General features: G+C 46.9%; 1 protein-coding gene across 1 annotated transcript in view; it reads left to right on the top strand.

Annotated features, from left to right (window-relative positions):
* The window catches only part of LOC135057126 (uncharacterized), a 184155-nt gene that overhangs the window by 45102 nt on the left and 118798 nt on the right, over positions 1-20255 (top strand). Inside the window, 5 exon segments of the mRNA XM_063963021.1 lie at positions 2162-2240; positions 2360-2457; positions 10157-11558; positions 18445-20033; positions 20035-20095. Coding sequence (XP_063819091.1) covers positions 2207-2240; positions 2360-2457; positions 10157-11558; positions 18445-20033; positions 20035-20095 — 3184 coding nt within the window. The 5' untranslated portion in view covers positions 2162-2206.

Genomic DNA, 20255 nt, shown 5'->3' on the forward strand with positions numbered 1-20255 from the left:
ACCTTCTCCTACAGGGGCCGTTCGCCTATTAAGACTTATCACGGCTACGTTTGACGGCATGGAGGTTGAATGCCTGAGTTTAGCTCGGAAGGGTATTCCGAAGAGGGTCATCCCTACCCTGATCCAGGCTAGGAAGGGATTAATGTCTAAACCTTATAATTGGATTTGGAAGAAGTATATGTCTTGGTGTGAATCCAAGAAGTTTCCTACGGTGGAGTTTCAACTGGGACGGTTTCACCTCTTTCTGCAAGCGGGTGTGGATGTGGGCCTACGCTTGGGCTCCATTAAGGTCCAGATTTCGGCCTTATCCATTTTCTTCCAGAAACAATTAGCTGCTCTCCCTGAGGTTCAGACTTTCTTGAAAGTGGGTCTGCACATCCAGCCACCCTTTGTGCCTCCTACGGCACCTTGAGATCTTAATGTGGTGCTGCAGTTCCTACAATCGGATTGGTTTTAGCCTTTGCAGAAGGGGGAAGTCAAGTTTCTTACTTGGAAGGTGGTCACACTGTTGGCTCTAGCATCTGCTAGACGTGTGTCGGAATTGGGGGCTTTTTCCTGCAAGAGCCCCTACTTGATTTTTCATTAAGATAGAGCTGAGCTCAGAACGCGTCAGCAGTTTCTTCCTAAGATTGTGTCAACTTTTCATATCAACCAACCTATTGTGGTGCCATTGACTACTGACTCCTCAATTTCCTCCAAGTCCTTGGATGTTGTGAGGGCTTTGAAGATTTATGTGAAGAGGACTTCTCGGCACAGGAAATCAGACTCTCTCTTTGTCCTTTATGATGCCAACAAGGTTGGGTGTGCTGCTTCTAAGCAGACGATTTCTCGTTGGATCAGGTTCACTATCCAGCATGCTAATTCTACGGCAGGCTTGCCGTGTCCAGAATCTGTTAAGGCCCACTCTACTCGTAAGTTGGATTCATCCTGGGCGGATGCCCGGGGTGTCTCGGCTTACAGCTTTTTGGTCATGGTCGAACGCGTTTGCTAAGTTCCTCAAGTTCGATACTTTGGCCTCTGAGGACCTCATGTTTGGTCCGTCTGATCTGCAGGAGTCTCAGCACTCTCCCTCCCATACTTGGAGCTTTGGTACATCCCCTTGGTACTAAAATGGACCCCAGCATCCTCTAGGATGTAAGAGAAAATAGTATTTTAATTACCTACCGGTAAATCCTTTTCTCGTAGTCCTTAGAGGATGCTGGTCACCCACCCAGTGCTTCCAAAACGCACAGCAGCGATCAGATCTGGATTAGGCCCAATGTGTCTGGCCACTTTACTCGTAAGGTAGGACTTTCTTGGTCAGCCTACCATGGCGCCTCAGCTGATCAAATTTGTAAGGCAGCCACATGGTCATCCATTAACACATTTATTAGACATTATGCCTTTGACACATTTGCCTCTCAGGATGCTGCGTTTGGGCGAAGGATTCTCCTTTGCAATCAGGAGCATCCCCTTCACTAGTATCTACTTTGGGACGTACCAAGATAGATCCTGTGGATCGCTGTGGACCCTGATAGAGAAAGCAGAGGTTATTGTAGACTTACCTAGATAACCCTCTTTCTCTGAAGTCCACAGTGTTCACAGGAATCCCACCCTGAGGCACCTGATTTGAGATTTTGTACTCTTACTAACCTCTTCCTGTCCTTTGGAATAGAAGTGTGTGTATGTTCTTCTCACCTGAATAGGTCTCCCTCTTGAACTGCTCCTGCCTTGAGCTTTGGAACTAACTGAATTGCCTGAGCCGGGAGGCGGGGATATAGGGGGCTGGCCCATAGCATCCTGAGAGTCTGAAAAGCTTAACCGTTTGGTGCCCGTTCTGCTGTCGCTACTATATATCCCAAGGTAGATCCTGTGGACTTCAGAGAAATAGCGTTTTCTAGGTAAGTCTACCATAGCCGCTGCTTTTGTTATTTATGGGCTGTTTTGTGAGGATTTCTATTATTTTAATATTTTTTTAATAAAAGCTTGTGTTTTATATATGAGATGAGACCGGCACCCATTCAGCTGCAGATTTCTGCTCTTTGTGTATACACTGTGGTAGTAGGGTAGCGTCTCCTTAAATTCACATTGACTAACATAACACTAAGAATGTCAGGATAATCTGTGAGGATGATCTTTTTCTATAGTGTGTATCATTGTCACTGTCTATCTCTCCATGCAGGAGGGGGAGTATATAGAGGAACACAGGAGTCTGTACAAGGACGTGATGATGGAGAATCACCAGCCCCTCACATCACTGGGTAAGAGGAGACTGTCATGTATTGTACAGGGGAGAGCAGGTATGGGGGCCCCCTATATACACACATCATATGATAATAACATATATACACTGTACTCAGTCACTATGTGTCTCCTACAGATGGACCCAGTAACAGGAATACCCCAGAGAGATGTCCTCGTTCTCTGCATTTCCAGGATTTTGCAAAGGAGAATCACAGGATCCCACAGGAGGATCAGGTAGGTGGGATTTAGGGTCTCACCAATATACGAAAGTGACTATCTATGACCGGACACCTGCGACAGCACTCATCGCCTCGCGCCCCGCCGTCACAGAATGGAGTCCAGGTCACATGAGACCTGGTCAATTAGGGGATTCCCGCTTACCGCCAGTAACAGCCTGTTACTGACTCCACCCACTGCGCAGTGGGTGGGTACTATGCTGCCACCACCAGACTCCTTCCTGTGGCATCTGGAACCACGGTTCTGCTGTGTATGCGTCGACACTCTGTCTTACCACACCTGTGTGGCGTTTACTGATCCCCACTAATCGCTTGCCCAAGCAAGGAATGGTAGCTGGTGGAAGGCGGAGCTTGGAGACTCTGGATGTCCCCAAAACAGCCGAATAACGGGGCTATGTTTGGCATAACCCAGCAGGTCAGAAGATGAAGCGGTCGCCTTTAGGCAAAAGATGTTTATTCGCTCAAATAGTTCTGAATAGAACTCTTCCCTAATTCTAGGGGCAACAGCAATACATCAAATGTTCACAGCAGACAGAAGATAGTGTATATCCCCCTGAGGCTCGCAGGACCCTTTTTATACAGTAAAACCACTCTGAATCTCATGGGGTAGTCCCACCCTGAGTCTTTTCCATCCAATCACGATATCTTACAAAATATAAATAAATAAATTACATTTTAAAAGGATATAAATGCATAAATCAAGTTCCTCCTTCCTGTCACATAAAGTTTGATATCATTTAAACTGCTTCCTTTACCACCTGGTAATTTACAATTCTCCTTTGATCACTCAGATTCTGTAGTTTCTACAGTAGTGTCTGTATTTGTAACAAATGGTACAGGAAAACAATTTATACAAAGTATAGAAATTGTTTCCCCCTGCCATTCACGTATCTGGAGTGAATATTCAGAAAATCATTGAAAACAAACTGATTTCCCCAATAGCATAGACACACCAAAAGAACACCTAGGGGTCATTTCACAGGAAGTGCTGTAACCAAAGCATTGGTCATTTCACTCTTACACCTTCTCACAGGAACTGCAGAACCCAAGCACATTACTGTTAGGCGCCGAAGGTCCGCTCGTCAGTGCGGCCCGGCGCCTAGCAACTAGGGACGCCGCATGCGGACAGCCGCCGGCTCCCTAGCAACGCTAGACGCCGGGCGCACGGAGCCGCACAGACCCTAGCAACGGGGACGCCACTTTCGGACCGCGTTCCCCGTTGCTGGGTCTAAGTTAATCACCTCACTGGTTCCTGGCCGTGCAGCATGCAGCTGCACGGCATGTTGTAATTAGCCCTGTCTGGCTCCTGATTGGAGGGCTCCCATTTAAAGGCACTCTCAGGACTTCTCACAGACGCCGGTTATAGCTTCCTGTTTGCTGTGTCAGTTGCAGAGAGTTTTCCAGTCCTGTTCTATCCGGTCGTTCCTGTCCTCAGTGGTCCAGTACTCGGAAGTTGTCATCTTTTCCTGGAGTCCAGACCGAGCACCTTTAACATCCTGTGGTGTTCGTGAGTCGCGGCGTAGCCGTGTGTTGCGGCTTGACCGCTTACTATTTATTATTTGGTTATATTGTGTTTCGGAGCTTTTTGCGGAGGATTCCGCTCCCACAAATCCACTCTGGTATCCAGCGGTGCTGGATAGGAGTAACGGATTAGTGGATTTTTGGTTGTCCTTTTCCCTGGCGGTTTGTCCGCACATACTTCTGGTTTTAGTTAGTTAGCTTGTAGCCCCTGGCCTGGCTGCTTAGTCAGAGGGCCCCTTGTTATCACCCTGTCTCGGATTTCCCTTTGTCTCCCATTAAGACCTGAGGGGGCATCGGAGTTGGGCAGACATAATCCGCCCTTCAAACGCGGCTGCCATGGGCTCAAGCAACCATAGTCTCGCAGGGGATTTCTGATTACACGGGCGAGACAACGGAGTTAGGGCGCCAGGGGTTACTAGGCTTTCCCGCTCCCGTAACCAGCATTTCCTTCCAGTACTCTGGCCTCTGTCATAAGATCTCCTCTGGTCAGAAGTACTGGAATCATAACATTATAACCGGCCAGACCAAAACTTAAAATTAAACAGGGTTTGATTTTTTCCCTTATTCAGTTTTGAAGATTTGTCGGCCTCATGAATCCCACTGGTTTAGGGCCAAATCCTGGCCAGCTTCTAGTTAGCCAGATTCAAGAACTTACTCAGATGGTTCAGGATCTTTCCCTTCGGGTGAGGTCACAGGAAGATCTTTTACGGACTTCCCCGAGGGTCGTTCCTGAACCGAAAATGCATTTGCCTGACCGTTTTTCTGGTGATAGGAAGCAGTTTTTTAATTTTAAAGAGTCTTGTAAACTTTATTTTCGTTTAAGACCAGTCTCCTCAGGTACGGAATCTCAGCGGGTCGGAATTATTATTTCTTTACTTCAGGGGGATCCCCAGACCTGGGCTTTTGGTTTAAGAACAGAGGATCCGGCATTGTTGTCTGTAGACGCCTTTCTGGGGTCTTTAGGGCTATTGTATGATGACCCTGATAGAGAGGCATCCGCCGAGAGTCAGTTACGTGCTCTCAGACAGGGTAGGAATCCCACAGAGATTTATTGTACGGAGTTTCGCCGTTGGTCGAACGACTGTGGATGGAATGACCCAGCCCTGCGCAGTTAGTTTCGCCTCGGCTTATCTGAGTCTATAAAAGACAGTCTCCTTCAGTATCCCGCTCCTGAGACTCTCGATAAACTCATGGAGCTTTCTATTAAGATTGATCGTCGTCTCAGAGAGCGGAGGGCTGAGAAAGGAGCACCTGTCGGGTCTACCCCTTGTGTCTTTTCCATTCCTGTGGACATAGAGGAGCCCATGCAGATGGGTCTCTCCAAGCCGTCTCCTGAAGAAAGAACCAGAAGGCAAAATTCTGGTCTTTGTTTGTACTGTGGGGGTAAAGGACATTTTGCCCGTAATTGTCCGAACAAGTCGGGAAACGCCTCGACCAAGTGAATTGTGAGGGGGTTCACTTTGGTCTGCAGCTTATCTCCTCGAATTCCCTGTTAGTCCCAGCTAAAGTTTCCTTTGGCAGCCTCTGTTCTTCCGTGTCGGCTTTCGTTGACAGTGGAGCTGCAGGGAACTTTATGGACTTAACGTGGGCCAAGGCCTTAGGTATTCCTCAGTTAACCTTGGGTAGGCATATCACCATGCATGGTTTAGATGGGAGTCCCTTATCCAATGGGGTTATTTCTCTCTGTACACCCCCTGTTCTACTTTCGGTAGGAGCTCTTCATTCCGAAAAAATTGAATTTTTCCTTACCCATTGCCCAGCAGTTCCAGTGGTTCTGGGTCACCCTTGGCTGGCCTTTCATAATCCCATCATTGATTGGCAGTCGGGGGAGATCTCACAATGGGGTACCATCTGTAATAAGGAATGTATTACGCTTCCCCTCAGAATTGCTGCTGTCATTCCCGCACCCATTCCTGTGGAATGCCAGGATTTTGTTGATGTATTTTCCAAGGGCAATGCGGACATTCTGCCTCCCCATCGGCCTTATGATTGTGCTATTGAGCTAATTCCTGGTGCCACATTGCCAAAGGGAAGGTTATATGCATTGTCCGGACCAGAAACTGTGGCCATGAATGAGTATGTTAAAGAGAGCCTAGGGAAAGGATTTATCAGGCCATCTAAATCCCCTTTAAGTGCAGGCTTCTTCTTTGTGGAGAAGAAAGATGGATCACTCAGACCCTGCATTGACTTTAGAGCCTTGAATAAGATCTCAGTAAAAATACTTACCCTTTGCCGCTGATTTCTGTCCTCTTTGATCAGCTACGTTCGGCTGTGATTTTTTCTAAGATTGACCTGAGAGGAGCGTATAACCTCATCCGAATCAAGTCAGGAGATGAGTGGAAAACGGCATTCAGTACTCAATCGGGTCACTACGAGTATCTGGTTATGCCATTCGGCCTGTCTAACGCTCCGGCAGTTTTCCAGGATCTCATTAACGATGTGCTCCGTGATTTTCTTGGAAGATTCGTAGTCGTCTACTTAGACGATATCTTGATCTATTCTGACTCTATTGAACAACATGTTACCCAGGTGCGTCAGGTTCTTCAAAAATTACGTGAAAATCACCTATATGCCAAGCTGGAGAAGTGTGAATTTCATGTCACGGAGGTATCCTTTTTAGGGTACATTATTTCCCCTCGGGGATTCTGTATGGAACCAAAGAAGCTCCAAGCCATCCTTAGTTGGGCGCAACCCACCAACTTAAAAGCAATTCAGCGCTTTTTAGGGTTTGCGAATTATTATAGAAGATTTATTCATTCTTTTTCCGACCTGGTTGCTCCCATTGTGGCACTGACTAAGAAGGGAGCGGATCCAACCAACTGGTCACGTGAAGCTGAAGTATCTTTTCAGGCCTTGAAACAAGCCTTCATCTCAGCCCCAGTCCTCAGACATCCCAACCCAGAATTGCCTTTCATTGTTGAGGTTGATGCCTCGGAGGTTGGAGTAGGGGCTATCCTGTCTCAGAAGGATCCGGACTCTCTAGAATTACATCCTTGTGCCTTTATGTCCAGGAAATTCTCTTCTGCTGAATCCAACTACGATGTTGGTAACCGGGAATTACTGGCTATTAAATGGGCTTTCGAGGAGTGGAGGCATTGGCTTGAGGGAGCAACACACACCATTTCAGTTTTGACTGATCACAAAAATCTTCAGTACATCGAATCAGCTAAACGGCTGAATGCCCGGCAGGCTCGTTGGGCTTTATTTTTTACTCGTTTCAAGTTTTTTATCACCTTCAGGCCAGGTTCCAAGAATACCAAGGCGGATGCCCTGTCACGCAGTTTTCTTCCAGTTCATGATAACAGTCCTGTTACTCCCATACTTCCGTCTTCAGTCATTCGGGCAGGTCTCACACAAGATTTATTCACCCAGTTAAAGCAGCTTCAACATCAAGCTCCTGGAAATACTCCTGCTGGTCGTCTTTATGTCCCTGAGTTTTTGAGAGCAACTGTTTTGACTGAGTTTCATGATAGCAAAGTTGCCGGGCATCCGGGGATCTCTAAGACTTTGGAATTAGTCTCCCGCTCAGTATGGTGGCCTGGTCTTTCCAAAGACATTAAGGAGTTTGTTTTTTCTTGTCAAGTCTGTGCACAGCATAAAGTTCCCCGTTCCTTGCCTATCGGTCAACTTATGCCCTTAAATGTTCCCCTCAGGCCATGGTCTCATATTTCCATGGATTTTGTGGTAGACCTCCCTCTGTCAGCCGGATGCCGAGTCATATGGGTAGTAGTGGACCGTTTTAGCAAGATGGCCCATTTCATTGCCCTTCCCCGACTGCCATCTGCCCAGGGATTGGCAGTTTTGTTCCTCCGCCATGTTTTCAGACTCCATGGATTACCCACTGATATTGTTTCTGATCGGGGTCCACAATTCATTGCACAATTTTGGAAGTCTTTTTGTGCCTCATTAAAGATGAAATTGTCTTTAACGTCCGGCTACCATCCCCAATCCAACGGGCAGACTGAGCGAGTTAATCAATCATTAAAACAGTATTTGCGTTTGTACTCGGCCAAACTCCAAAATGATTGGTCCGAGTTTCTTCCTTTGGCGGAGTTTGCTTACAACAATGCCTGTCATTCCTCCACCAATGTGTCTCCATTTTTTACAGTTTTCGGTTTTCACCCCAGGGCTAATTCCTTTTTTCAACATTCCTCTGTCTCCTCGCTGACCTTGACCTCTCATCTCAGACTCATTTGGAGAAAAGTGCACCTTGCTCTCAGAAAAGCGGCATTTCGGGAGAAAATTTTTTCTGACAGGCTCCGGCGGCCTTACACTTTTAAAGTAGGAGATAGGGTATGGTTGTCGACTCGCAACATTAAACTTCGACAAACCTCAGCCAGATTGGGCCCCAAATTTATTGGACCATTTCATATTATAAAAAAAATCAATCCAGTTGCTTTCCGGTTACGTTTACCAAGAACTCTCCGGATCGGAAATACGTTCCATTGCTCCTTGTTGAAACCATACGTTTCTTCCAGTAGATTTCCTCGAAAGGTCTCTCAGGGGAAATCACCAGTAGATGTACAGGGTCAGCAGGAGTTCTTGGTGGAGAAGGTTCTCGATTCCAAGTTGTCCCGGGGTCGGCTTTATTTTCTGGTACATTGGAGAGGTTATGGTCCAGAAGAAAGGTCTTGGGTCCTGGATCAGGATCTCCATGCCCCGAGGCTCAAGAGGGCATTTTTTCGAGAATTTCCTCAGAAACCTGGCTTAAGGGGTTCCTTGACCCCTCCTCAAGGGGGGGGGGTACTGTTAGGCGCCGAGGGTCCGCTCGTCAGTGCGGCCCGGCGCCTAGCAACTAGGGACGCCGCATGCGGACAGCCGCCGGCTCCCTAGCAACGCTAGACGCCGGGCGCACGGAGCCGCACAGACCCTAGCAACGGGGACGCCACTGTCGGACCGCGTTCCCCGTTGCTGGGTCTAAGTTAATCACCTCACTGGTTCCTGGCCGTGCAGCATGCAGCTGCACGGCATGTTGTAATTAGCCCTGTCTGGCTCCTGATTGGAGGGCTCCCATTTAAAGGCACTCTCAGGACTTCTCACAGACGCCGGTTATAGCTTATTGTTTGCTGTGTCAGTTGCAGAGAGTTTTCCAGTCCTGTTCTATCCGGTCGTTCCTGTCCTCAGTGGTCCAGTACTCGGAAGTTGTCATCTTTTCCTGGAGTCCAGACCGAGCACCTTTAACATCCTGTGGTGTTCGTGAGTCGCGGCGTAGCCGTGTGTTGCGGCTTGACCGCTTACTATTTATTATTTGGTTATATTGTGTTTCGGAGCTTTTTGCGGAGGATTCCGCTCCCACAAATCCACTCTGGTATCCAGCGGTGCTGGATAGGAGTAACGGATTAGTGGATTTTTGGTTGTCCTTTTCCCTGGCGGTTTGTCCGCACATACTTCTGGTTTTAGTTAGTTAGCTTGTAGCCCCTGGCCTGGTTGCTTAGTCAGAGGGCCCCTTGTTATCACCCTGTCTCGGATTTCCCTTTGTCTCCCATTAAGACCTGAGGGGGCATCGGAGTTGGGCAGACATAATCCGCCCTTCAAACGCGGCTGCCATGGGCTCAAGCAACCATAGTCTCGCAGGGGATTTCTGATTACACGGGCGAGACAACGAGTTAGGGCGCCAGGGGTTACTAGGCTTTCCCGCTCCCGTAACCAGCATTTCCTTCCAGTACTCTGGCCTCTGTCATAAGATCTCCTCTGGTCAGAAGTACTGGAATCATAACAATTACCTGCTGTGCCCTGACCAACACATCAAAAGATCTGATCACACTAGGAGGTTACTGAGCATATGTCTTCCTATGTGAGAGTGTGCTATGACTTATCCTGTAGTTACTAAGAGCATCTTGGATACAAATACATTATAAAACGTGCAGTGTATAACTCTCCAACTGCGCACAGCGCAGTGATATAACATGAAGACACATCTTTAAACACTCCGCTCCCAGCGCCGTTAGTACATTTGAATAAGGCGCCTAGCGCTCATTGTCTGTAAAATGGCGATGGACACGGAAGAATAACTCCTTCAGTGCCGCGGACGCCATTGTCCCTGTGGCTGACAGGGTCTCCGGCCACACTATCCCTATATGATCTGTAGAGGAGCTGTGTGTCTTATACAGTGATATTCTGTTGTTCAGTCTTAAAGTAATCAGACATTACTAAAGTGTTATTTTGTTGTTATTCAGGGTGACCACCTTTCTGATATGAAGGCCGAAGATGTAAAGGGAGAAGAAGAGACATATGTGACTGATATGAAGGCAGAAGATATAGAGAGAGAAGAAGAGACGTACGGGATTGATATGAAGGCCGAAGATGTAGAGGGAGAAGAAGAGACATATGTGACTGATATGAAGGCAGAAGATATAGAGGGAGAAGAGACGTATGTGACTGATATGAAGGCAGAAGATATAGAGGGAGAAGAAGAGACGTATGTGACTGATATGAAGGCAGAAGATATAGAGGGAGAAGAAGAGACGTATTTGACTGATATGAAGGCAGACGATATAGAGGGAGAACAAGAGACGTATGTGACTGATATGAAGGCAGACGATATAGAGGGAGAAGAAGAGACGTATGTGACTGATATGAAGGTAGAAGATATAGAGGGAGAAGAAGAGACGTATGTGACTGATATGAAGGCAGAAGATATAGAGGGAGAAGAAGAGACGTATGTGACTGATATGAAGGCAGAAGATATAGAGGGAGAAGATCAGACGTATGTGACTGATATGAAGGCAGAAGATATAGAGGGAGAAGATCAGACGTATGTGACTGATATGAAGGCAGAAGATATAGAGGGAGAAGAAGAGACGTATGTGACTGATATGAAGGCAGAATATATAGAGGGAGAAGAGGAGACGTATGTGACTGATATGAAGGCAGAAGATATAGAGGGAGAAGAAGAGACTTATGTGATTGATATGAAGGTAGAAGATATAGAGGGAGAACAAGAGACGTATGTGACTGATATGAAGGCAGATGATATAGAGGGAGAAGAAGAGACGTATGTGACTGATATGAAGGTAGAAGATATAGAGGGAGAAGAAGAGACGTATGTGACTGATATGAAGGCAGAAGATATAGAGGGAGAAGAAGAGACGTATGTGACTGATATGAAGGCAGATGATATAGAGGGAGAAGAAGAGACGTATGTGACTGATATGAAGGCAGAAGATATAGAGGGAGAAGAAGAGACGTATGTGACTGATATGAAGGCAGAATATATAGAGGGAGAAGAGGAGACGTATGTGACTGATATGAAGGCAGAAGATATAGAGGGAGAAGAAGAGACGTATGTGATTGATATGAAGGCCGAAGATATAGAGGGAGAACAAGAGATGTATGTGACTGATATGAAGGCCGAAGGTATAGAGGGAGAAGAAGAGATGTATGTGATTGATATGAAGGCAGAAGATATAGAGGGAGAAGAGACGTATGTGACTGATATGAAGGCAGAAGCTATAGAGGGAGAAGAAGAGACGGATGTGACTGATATGAAGGCAGAAGATACAGATGGAGAAGAAGAGACGTATGTGAGGAGAGATCAGAAGTGTAAGGAAGAGGAAATCTCTACAGATATCAGCACAGGTAATAATCCTTATTACAGAAAAGAGTCACATATTCTCCTTGCTGCATCACTACAGATGTCTCTTCCCCTACACCCTCCTCTGTCAGTACAGACTAATGAGGGAAATGTATCTGCTCAATATGGGAGTCGGGTAACATTAGCCCCTATTGTACTCCTGCTCTTCCCCTCACATCATCTCACTGTGTGTTACCAGCCCAGAGATCTGACCAGTCTCCTCCCCACACTCTCTGGTGTATCTCATACATCAGGAGCCATCAGCCCCTATTATACTCCTGCTCTCCCCATCACATCATGTCACTGTGTGTGTGTAACCAACCCAGAGACCTGACTAGTCTCCTCCCCACACTCTCTGGTGTATCTCATACATCAGGAGCCATCAGCCCCTGTTATACTCCTGCACTCCCACTTACATCATGTCACTGTGTGTGTAACCAGCCCAGAGACTTGACCAGTCTCCTCCCCACACTCTCTGGTGTATCTCATACAACAGTAATTAGGTCGTCACAATAATGATTGACTCATTGGCTTAATTTACTAGCATAAGTCTGGTGGGACTATTCTACCTGGGGATGACCAGAGGACCATATAGAGGCGGCTGTTGCAACATACATATCCACCTGGAGCACTTTGTGTAGTGTGGAAGCAGATGTTGGTAGTTCAGCCCACAAGTGTTCTGTATGTATGTGTGGGAGCAGTCTGGATAGATATTGTGTTTAGCAATGTCAGTAGCTGAAGAGGCTTCCTGTTCTGTAATGCTGGCCTGTGTATGTTACATAGCAAAGTCTTCATTATGAGGGGGAGAGATAATCATTGTTGATGTGCCATCTGCATGTCCCTGTGGCTGGGGCTATGACATCTGTGATTGTGGGAGCAGAAGACAATATATTTTCTCTAACGTCCTAGTGGATGCTGGGGACTCCGTAAGGACCATGGGGAATAGACGGGCTCCGCAGGAGGCTGGGCACTCTAAGAAAGAATTTGGATACTGGTGTGCGCTAACTCCTCCCTCTATGCCCCTCCTCCAGACCTCAGTTAGAATCTGTGCCCGGACAGAGCTGGGTGCACTTTAGTGAGCTCTCCTGAGCTTGCTAATAAGAAAGTATTTTAGTTAGGTTTTTTATTTTCAGAGAGATCTGCTGGCAACAGACTCTCTGCTACGAGGGACTGAGGGGAGAGAAGCAAACCTACTAACTGCGGCTAGATTGCGCTTCTTAGGCTACTGGACACCATTAGCTCCAGAGAGATCGAACACAGGAACTTAACCTTGGTCGTCCGTTCCCGGAGCTGCGCTGCCGTCCCCCTCGCAGAGTCAGAAGACAGTAGCCGGCGGGTGAAGCAAGAAGACGTCAAAATCGGCGGCAGAAGACTCCTGTTTTCATATGAGGTAGCGCACAGAACTGCAGCTGTGCGCCATTGCTCCCACATTACACCCACACACTCCGGTCACTGTAGGGTGCAGGGGGGGGGGGGGGGGCGCCCTGGGCAGCAATTGAGTACCTCCTGGCAAAATAGGGCATATATACAGCTGGGCACTGTATATATGCATTGGCCCCCGCCATTATTTTACACAAAATCGCGGGACAGAAGCCTGCCGCTGAGGTGGCGAGGCTACTTCCTCAGCACTCACCAGCGCCATTTTCTCTCCACAGCTCCACTGAGAGGAAGCTCCCCAGGCTCTCCCCTGCAGAATCATGGTTGAAAGAGGGTAAAAAGATAGGGGGGGCACATAAATTTGGCGTACAAACAATATATACAGCAGCTACTGGGTTAACACTAAGTTACTGTGTGATTCCTGGGTCATATAGTGCTGGGGTGTGTGCTGGCATACTCTCTCTCTGTCTCTCCAAAGGGCCTTGTGGGGGAACTGTCTTCAAATAGAGCATCCCCTGTGTGTGTGTGTGTGTGTGTGTGTGTGGTGTGTCAGTACGTGTGTGTCGACATGTCTGAGGTAAAAGGCTCCCCTAAGGAGGAGATGGAACTAATATGTGTGTGAGAGGGTGTCTCCGTCGACAACGCCGACACCTGTTTGGATATGTGTAAGTGCTAAGGTGAATTTATTGCACAAAAGATAGAGAACAGACAGGAAATCTACCCATGTCTGTCCCTCTGTCGCAGAGACCTTCAGTGTCTCTCAATGCTCACTATCCAAAATAATAAACACTTATGTCGACACGGAGGTTGACTCCAGTGTCGACTACGATAATACAAAGTTGCAGCCAAAATGGCTGAAAAGTATTCAATATATGATTATTGTAATAAAAAGATGATTTGTATATCACTGATGACTCATCTGTCCCTGACACAAGGGTACACATGTTTAAGGGGAAGAAAGCTGAGGTAAATTTTCCTCTCATGATGGAAACGAGCGGGAATCTCCAGACCAGAGACTGCAGTTTCCCACAAAGAATTCTCAGGCAGTATCCTTTCCCCACTAGGGCCAGGATACGATGGGAATCTTCCCCAAGGGTGTCACGTTTGCCCAAAAGGTAGCCCTGTCGTAACAGCTATTCTCAGGGATCCTGCAGATAGCGTGCACATTCTGGACACTACTCAGACCGGCGATTGTGTCGACATGGGTTTATAGCGCTGTGGCAGCGTTGACAGGTACCTTATCAGCAGAGATTGAGACCCTAGTATGTAGATATATATAGATATATGTATATATATATATATATATATATATATATTAAAGATGCTGTCTTAAGATATATATATATATATATATATATATATAAAACATGCTCAAAGAGACATGAGTATACTGGGTCCTAGAGACAAATCTATGTCGATTTCTGCTTGAGGTGTCCTGTAGAATATGCAATGGACAGATGATGCCGACTTAAGAGGCATATGGAAGGCTGAGGATTGTGTGGAGAAGGGTTCTCGGACCTGGTCTCCACAGCTATAGCTGGTAATTCTAATAATTTGCCTTATATTCCTGCACAGCCTAGGAAAGCACGGCATTATCAAATGCAGCCTTTAGAACAAAGAAACAAGAAAGTCGGATGTGCGTCCTTTCTTGCCAGAGGCGGGGGCAGAGGAAAGAAGCTGCACAACACAGCTAGGTCCCAGGAACAGAAGTCCTCACCGGCCTCTACTAAAATCCACCGCATGTCGCTGGGGCTCCACAGGCGGAGCTAGGCCCGGTGGGGACACGCCTGCGTAAGTTTAGCCACAAGTGGGTTCACTCCCTGTTAGATCCCTGGGCAATAGATATTGTGTCTCAGGGATGCAAGCTGGACTTTGAGAAGATGCCCCCTCACCGACGGTCCTGCCGGCTTCCCTCCACGAGAGGAAAACAGTGTTCACTGCAATTCACAGATTGTATCTTCAGCAGGTGGTGGTCAAGGTTAGCCCCTCCTTCAACAAGGAAATGATTATTATTCGACCATGTTGTGGTACCGAAACCGGACGGTTCGTCAGACCCATATTGAATTTAAAATCCCTGAACATATACCTGAAAAGGTTCAAGTTGGAATCGCTGAGAGTGGTCATTGCAAGCCTGGCAGAGGGGGATTTTATGGTGTCTCTGGACATAAAGGATGCTTACCTGCATGTCCCCATTTATCCACCTCATCAGGAGTACCTCAGATTTGTGGTACAGGACTGTCATTACCAATTCCAGACGTTGCCGTTTGGTATGTCCACGGCACCGAGAATATTTACCAAGGTAATGGCGAAAATGATGGTGCTCCTGCGAAAGCAAGGAGTCACAATTGTCCCATACTTGGACGATCTCCTCATAAAGGCCAAGTCCAGAGAGCAGTTGCTGATCAGCCTAGCACACTCTCGGGAGGTGTTACAACAGCACGGGACGAGACTGCCCTTCCTGGGCATGATTCTGGACACAGACTAGAAGAAGGTGTTTCTCCCGGAGGAGAAGGCCCAGGAGCTCGTGACTCTGGTCAGAGACCTCTTAAAACCAAATCAGCTGTCGGTGCATCAGTGCATGCGAGTCCTGGGAAAGATGGTGGCGTCATACGAAGCCATTCCCTTCGGCAGGTTCCATGCGAGGACGTTTCAGTGGGATCTGTTGAACAAGTGGTCCGGATAGCATCTTCAGATGCATCGGCTGATCACCCTATCCCCCAGGGCCAGGGTGTCTCTTCTGTGGTGGCTGCAGAGTGCTCACCTTCTCAAGGGCTACAGGTTCGGCATACAGGACTGGGTCCTGGTGACCACGGATGCAAGCCTCCGAGGGTGGGGGGCAGTCACTCAGGGAAGAAACTTCCAAGGGCTGTGGACAAGTCAGGAGGCTTGTCTGCACATCAATATCCTGGAACTAAGGGCCATATACAATGGCCTGAGTCAAGGGGAGCCTCTGCTTCGCAACCAACCGGTGCTGATTCAATCAGACAACATTACCGCAGTGGCTTATGTAAACCGCCAGGGCGGCACAAGAAGCAGGGTGGCATGGCAGAAGCCACCAGGATTCTTCGTTGGGCGGAGAATCACGTGCAAGCACTGTCAGCAGTGTTCATTCCGGGAGTGGACAACTGGGAAGCAGACTTCCTCAGCAGGCACGGCCTCCACACGGGAGAGTGGGGACTTCATCAAGAAGTCTTCACGCAGATTGCAAGTCGGTGGGAACTGCCACAGGTGGACATGATGGCATCCCGCCTCAACAAAAAGCTACAGAGGTATTGCGCCAGGTCAAGAGACCCTCAGGCGATAGCTGTGGACGCACTGGTGATGCCGTGGGTGTTCCAGTCGGTTTATGTGTTTCCTCCTCTTCCTCTCATACCCAAGGTGCTGAGAATCGTAAGAAAAAGAGGAGTGAGAACAATACTCATTGTTCCGGATTGGCCAAGAAGGACTTGGTATCCGGAACTGTAAGAAATGCTCACAGAGGACCCATGGCCTCTGCCTCTCAGACAGGATCTGTTGCAACAGGGGCCCTGTCTATTCCAAGACTTACCGCGGCTGCGTTTGACGGCATGGCGGTTGAACGCCGGATCCTAGCAGAAAAAGGCATTCCGATGACGTTGTTCCTACGCTGATAAAGGCTAGGAAGGACGTGATGGCTAAACATTATCACCGTATATGGCGAAAATATGTTGCTTGGTGTGAGGCCAGGAATGCCCCTGCAGAGGAATTCCAGCTGGGCCTTTTCCTTCACTTCCTACAGTCGGGAGTGACTTTGGGCTTAAAATTAGGGTCCATAAAGTCGCCCTATCCATTTTCTTTAAAAAGAAACTGGCTTCTCTATCTGAAGTTCAGACGTTTGTAAAGGGAGTGCTGCATATTCAGCCCCCTTTTGTGCCCCCAGTGACACCTTGGGATCTTAACGTTGTGTTGAGTTTCCTGAAATCACACTGGTTTGAGCCACTTAAAACCGTGGAGTTAAAATATCTCACGTGGAAGGTGGTCATGCTATTGGCCTTAGCTTCGGCTAGGCGTGTCAGAATTGGCGCCTTTGTCATGTAAAAGCCCTATCTGGTTTTCCATATGAACAGGGCAGAATTATGGACTAGGTCCGCAATTTCTGCCGAAGGTGGTGTCATCGTTTCATTTGAACCAACCTATTGTGGTGCCTGCGGCTACTCGTGACTTGGAGGATTCCAAGTTACTTGATGTGGTCAGGGCTTTGAAGATTTATATAGCCAGAACGGCTGGAGTAAGGAACACTGACTCGCTGTTTATCCTGTATGCATCCAAGAAGCTGGGTGCTCCTGCTTCAAAGCAATCTATTGCTCGCTGGATCTGTAACACGATTCAGCAGGCTCATTCTGTGGCTGGATTGCCGCATCCAAAATCAGTAAAAGCCCATTCCACAAGGAAAGTGGGCTCTTCTTGGGCGGCTGCCCGAGGGTTCTCGGCATTACAGCTTTGCCGAGCAGCTACTTGGTCGGGATCAAACACGTTTGCAAAATTCTACAAGTTTGATACCCTGGCTGAGGAGGACCTTGTGTTTTCCCATTCGGTGCTGCAGATTCATCCGCACTCTCCCGCCCGTTTGGGAGCTTTGGTATAATCCCCATGGTCCTTACGGAGTCCCCAGCATCCACTAGGACGTTAGAGAAAATACGATTTTACTCAGCGGTAAATCTATTTCTCGTAGTCCGTAGTGGATGCTGGGCGCCCGTCCCAAGTGCGGACTTCTTCTGCAATACTTGTATATAGTTATTACTTAAATAAGGGTTATGTTATGTTGCATCAGGTTGTCTGATGCTCTGTTGTTTTTCATACTGTTAACTGGATATGTTATCACAAGTTATATGGTGTGATTGGTGTGGCTGGTATGAGTCTTACCCTGGATTCCAAAATCCTTTCCTTGTAATGTCAGCTCGTCCGGGCACAGTTTCCTTAACTGAGGTCTGGAGGATGGGCATAGAGGGAGGAGCCAGTGCACACCAGTAGTCCTAATTCTTTTTTAGAGTGCCCAGTCTCCTGCGGAGCCCGTCTATTCTCCATGGTCCTTACGGAGTCCCCAGCATCCACTACGGACTACGAGAAATAGATTTACCGGTGAATAAAATCGTATGATCTGTTCTCCGATAGTCTTACTTGATGTTAGTACATTTATAATTGTAATAATGTGGTCATAGGTTATAAGTTGAAATTTAACAACTAAACATTATTCATTATAGTGACACAGGGGTGTAGTGGTGAGCAGTGTTGTCTCGCAGCATTAGTGATGAGTTCAGTTCCCAACCAAGGTTCTATATGTGTGGAGTCTGTATGTGTTTCCTACAACTCTGCAAAAATCATACTGGTAGTTTAATTGGCTTCTGACATATATGAACCCTAGTGTGTCATGTGGAATATAGATTGTTAGCTCCACCGGGGCAGGAAATGTGATTTTCTAGTTAATCTCTGTAGAGCGGAGTAATATGTGTGCACTGTATATATTACTGTGCAAAGTAATAGTTATATTATTTTTAGCAGATGGAGGCACAAGCAGGAATTCCTTGGAGGGAGATCTCATCTTGTCTGCAGATAGTAAAATAGAAGATAACATCACACAGGATTCTCCAGGAGACATCCCCATTACTCTAACTATACATCCAGTACCTCACAGTACTGATACTTCATCTGATCCCTCTAATCGCGATGACTGTTCATCTAATACCTCAGATTTTGTTACACATCGTGCAGCTCATACATGTGATAAAATATTTCCATGCTCTGAGTGTGGGAAAAGTTTTGCACGCAAATCACAACTTGTTATACATCAGAGAAGGCATACAGGTGAGAGACCATTTCCATGTTCTCAGTGTGGGAAATGTTTTACATTCAAATCACATCTTGTTGCACATCAGAGAAGTCACACAGGTGAGAGACCATTTCCATGCACTGAGTGTGGGAAAAGTTTTTCAGGCAAATCACAGCTTGTTAGACATCAGAGTAGTCACACGGGTGAGAAACCATTTCCATGCTCTGAGTGTTGGAAAAGTTTTGCACTCAAATCACATCTAGTTAGACATCAAAGAAGCCACACAGGTGAGAAACCATTTCCATGCTCTGAGTGTGAGAAATGTTTTCCACTCAAATCACATCTTGTTAGACATCAAAGAAGCCACACAGGTGAGAAGTCATTTCCATGCTCTGAGTGTGGGAAATGTTTTCTGTGTAAATCAGAACTTGTTAGACATCAGATTAGTCACACAGGTGAGAAACCATTTCCATGCTCTGAGTGTGGGAAATGTTTTCTGTGTAAATCAGAACTTGTTAGACATCAGAGAAGTCACACAGGTGAGAAGCCATTTCCATGCTCTGAGTGTGAGAAATGTTTTCCACTCAAATCACAGCTTGCTAGACATCAGAGAATTCACACAGGTGAGAATACATTTTCATGCTCTGAGTGTGGGAAATGTTTTCTGTGTAAATCAGAACTTGTTAGACATCAGAGAAGTCACACAGGTGAGAAACCATTTCCATGCTCTGAGTGTGGGAAAAGGTTTGCACTCAAGTCACAGCTTGTTACACATCAGAAAAGTCACACAGGTGAGAAACCATTTCCATGCTCTGAGTGTGGCAAAAGTTTTGCACTCAAATCACGTCTTGTTAGACATCAGAAAAGTCACACAGGTGAAAAAACATTTCCATGCTCTGAGTGTTGGAAAAGTTTTGCACTCAAATCACATCTTGTCAGACATCAAAGAAGCCACACAGGTGAGAAACCATTTCCATGCTCTGAGTGTGAGAAATGTTTTCCACTCAAATCACATCTTGTTAGACATCAAAGAAGCCACACAGGTGAGAAACCATTTCCATGCTCTGAGTGTGGGAAATGTTTTCTGTGTAAATCAGAACTTGTTAGACATCAGATTAGTCACACAGGTGAGAAACCATTTCCATGCTCTGAGTGTGAGAAATGTTTTCCACTCAAATCACAGCTTGCTAGACATCAGAGAATTCACATAGGTGAGAATACATTTCCATGCTCTGAGTGTGGAAAATGTTTTCTGTGGAAATCAGAACTTGTTAGACATCAGAAAAGTCACACAGGTGAGAAACCATTTCCATGCTCCTGAGTGTGGGAAAAGTTTTGCAGGGAAATCGTATCTAGTTAAACATCAGAAATCAAACAGGAGTAAAGCATTACTATGATCTGATACACAACAGGGTTGTAGCAACACTCTTTATTGCATTGGACAGGTCCGGACTGCCCATCTGTCACCTGTGGCATATTCCAGAAGTGCCAATGGACTGGTGGTTTCATCCAGTTCCACAGAGAGATGGGAAGGCCGTGT

The sequence above is a fragment of the Pseudophryne corroboree genome, chromosome 3 (assembly GCF_028390025.1).
Source record: "Pseudophryne corroboree isolate aPseCor3 chromosome 3, aPseCor3.hap2, whole genome shotgun sequence".
Lineage (NCBI taxonomy): Eukaryota > Metazoa > Chordata > Amphibia > Anura > Myobatrachidae > Pseudophryne > Pseudophryne corroboree.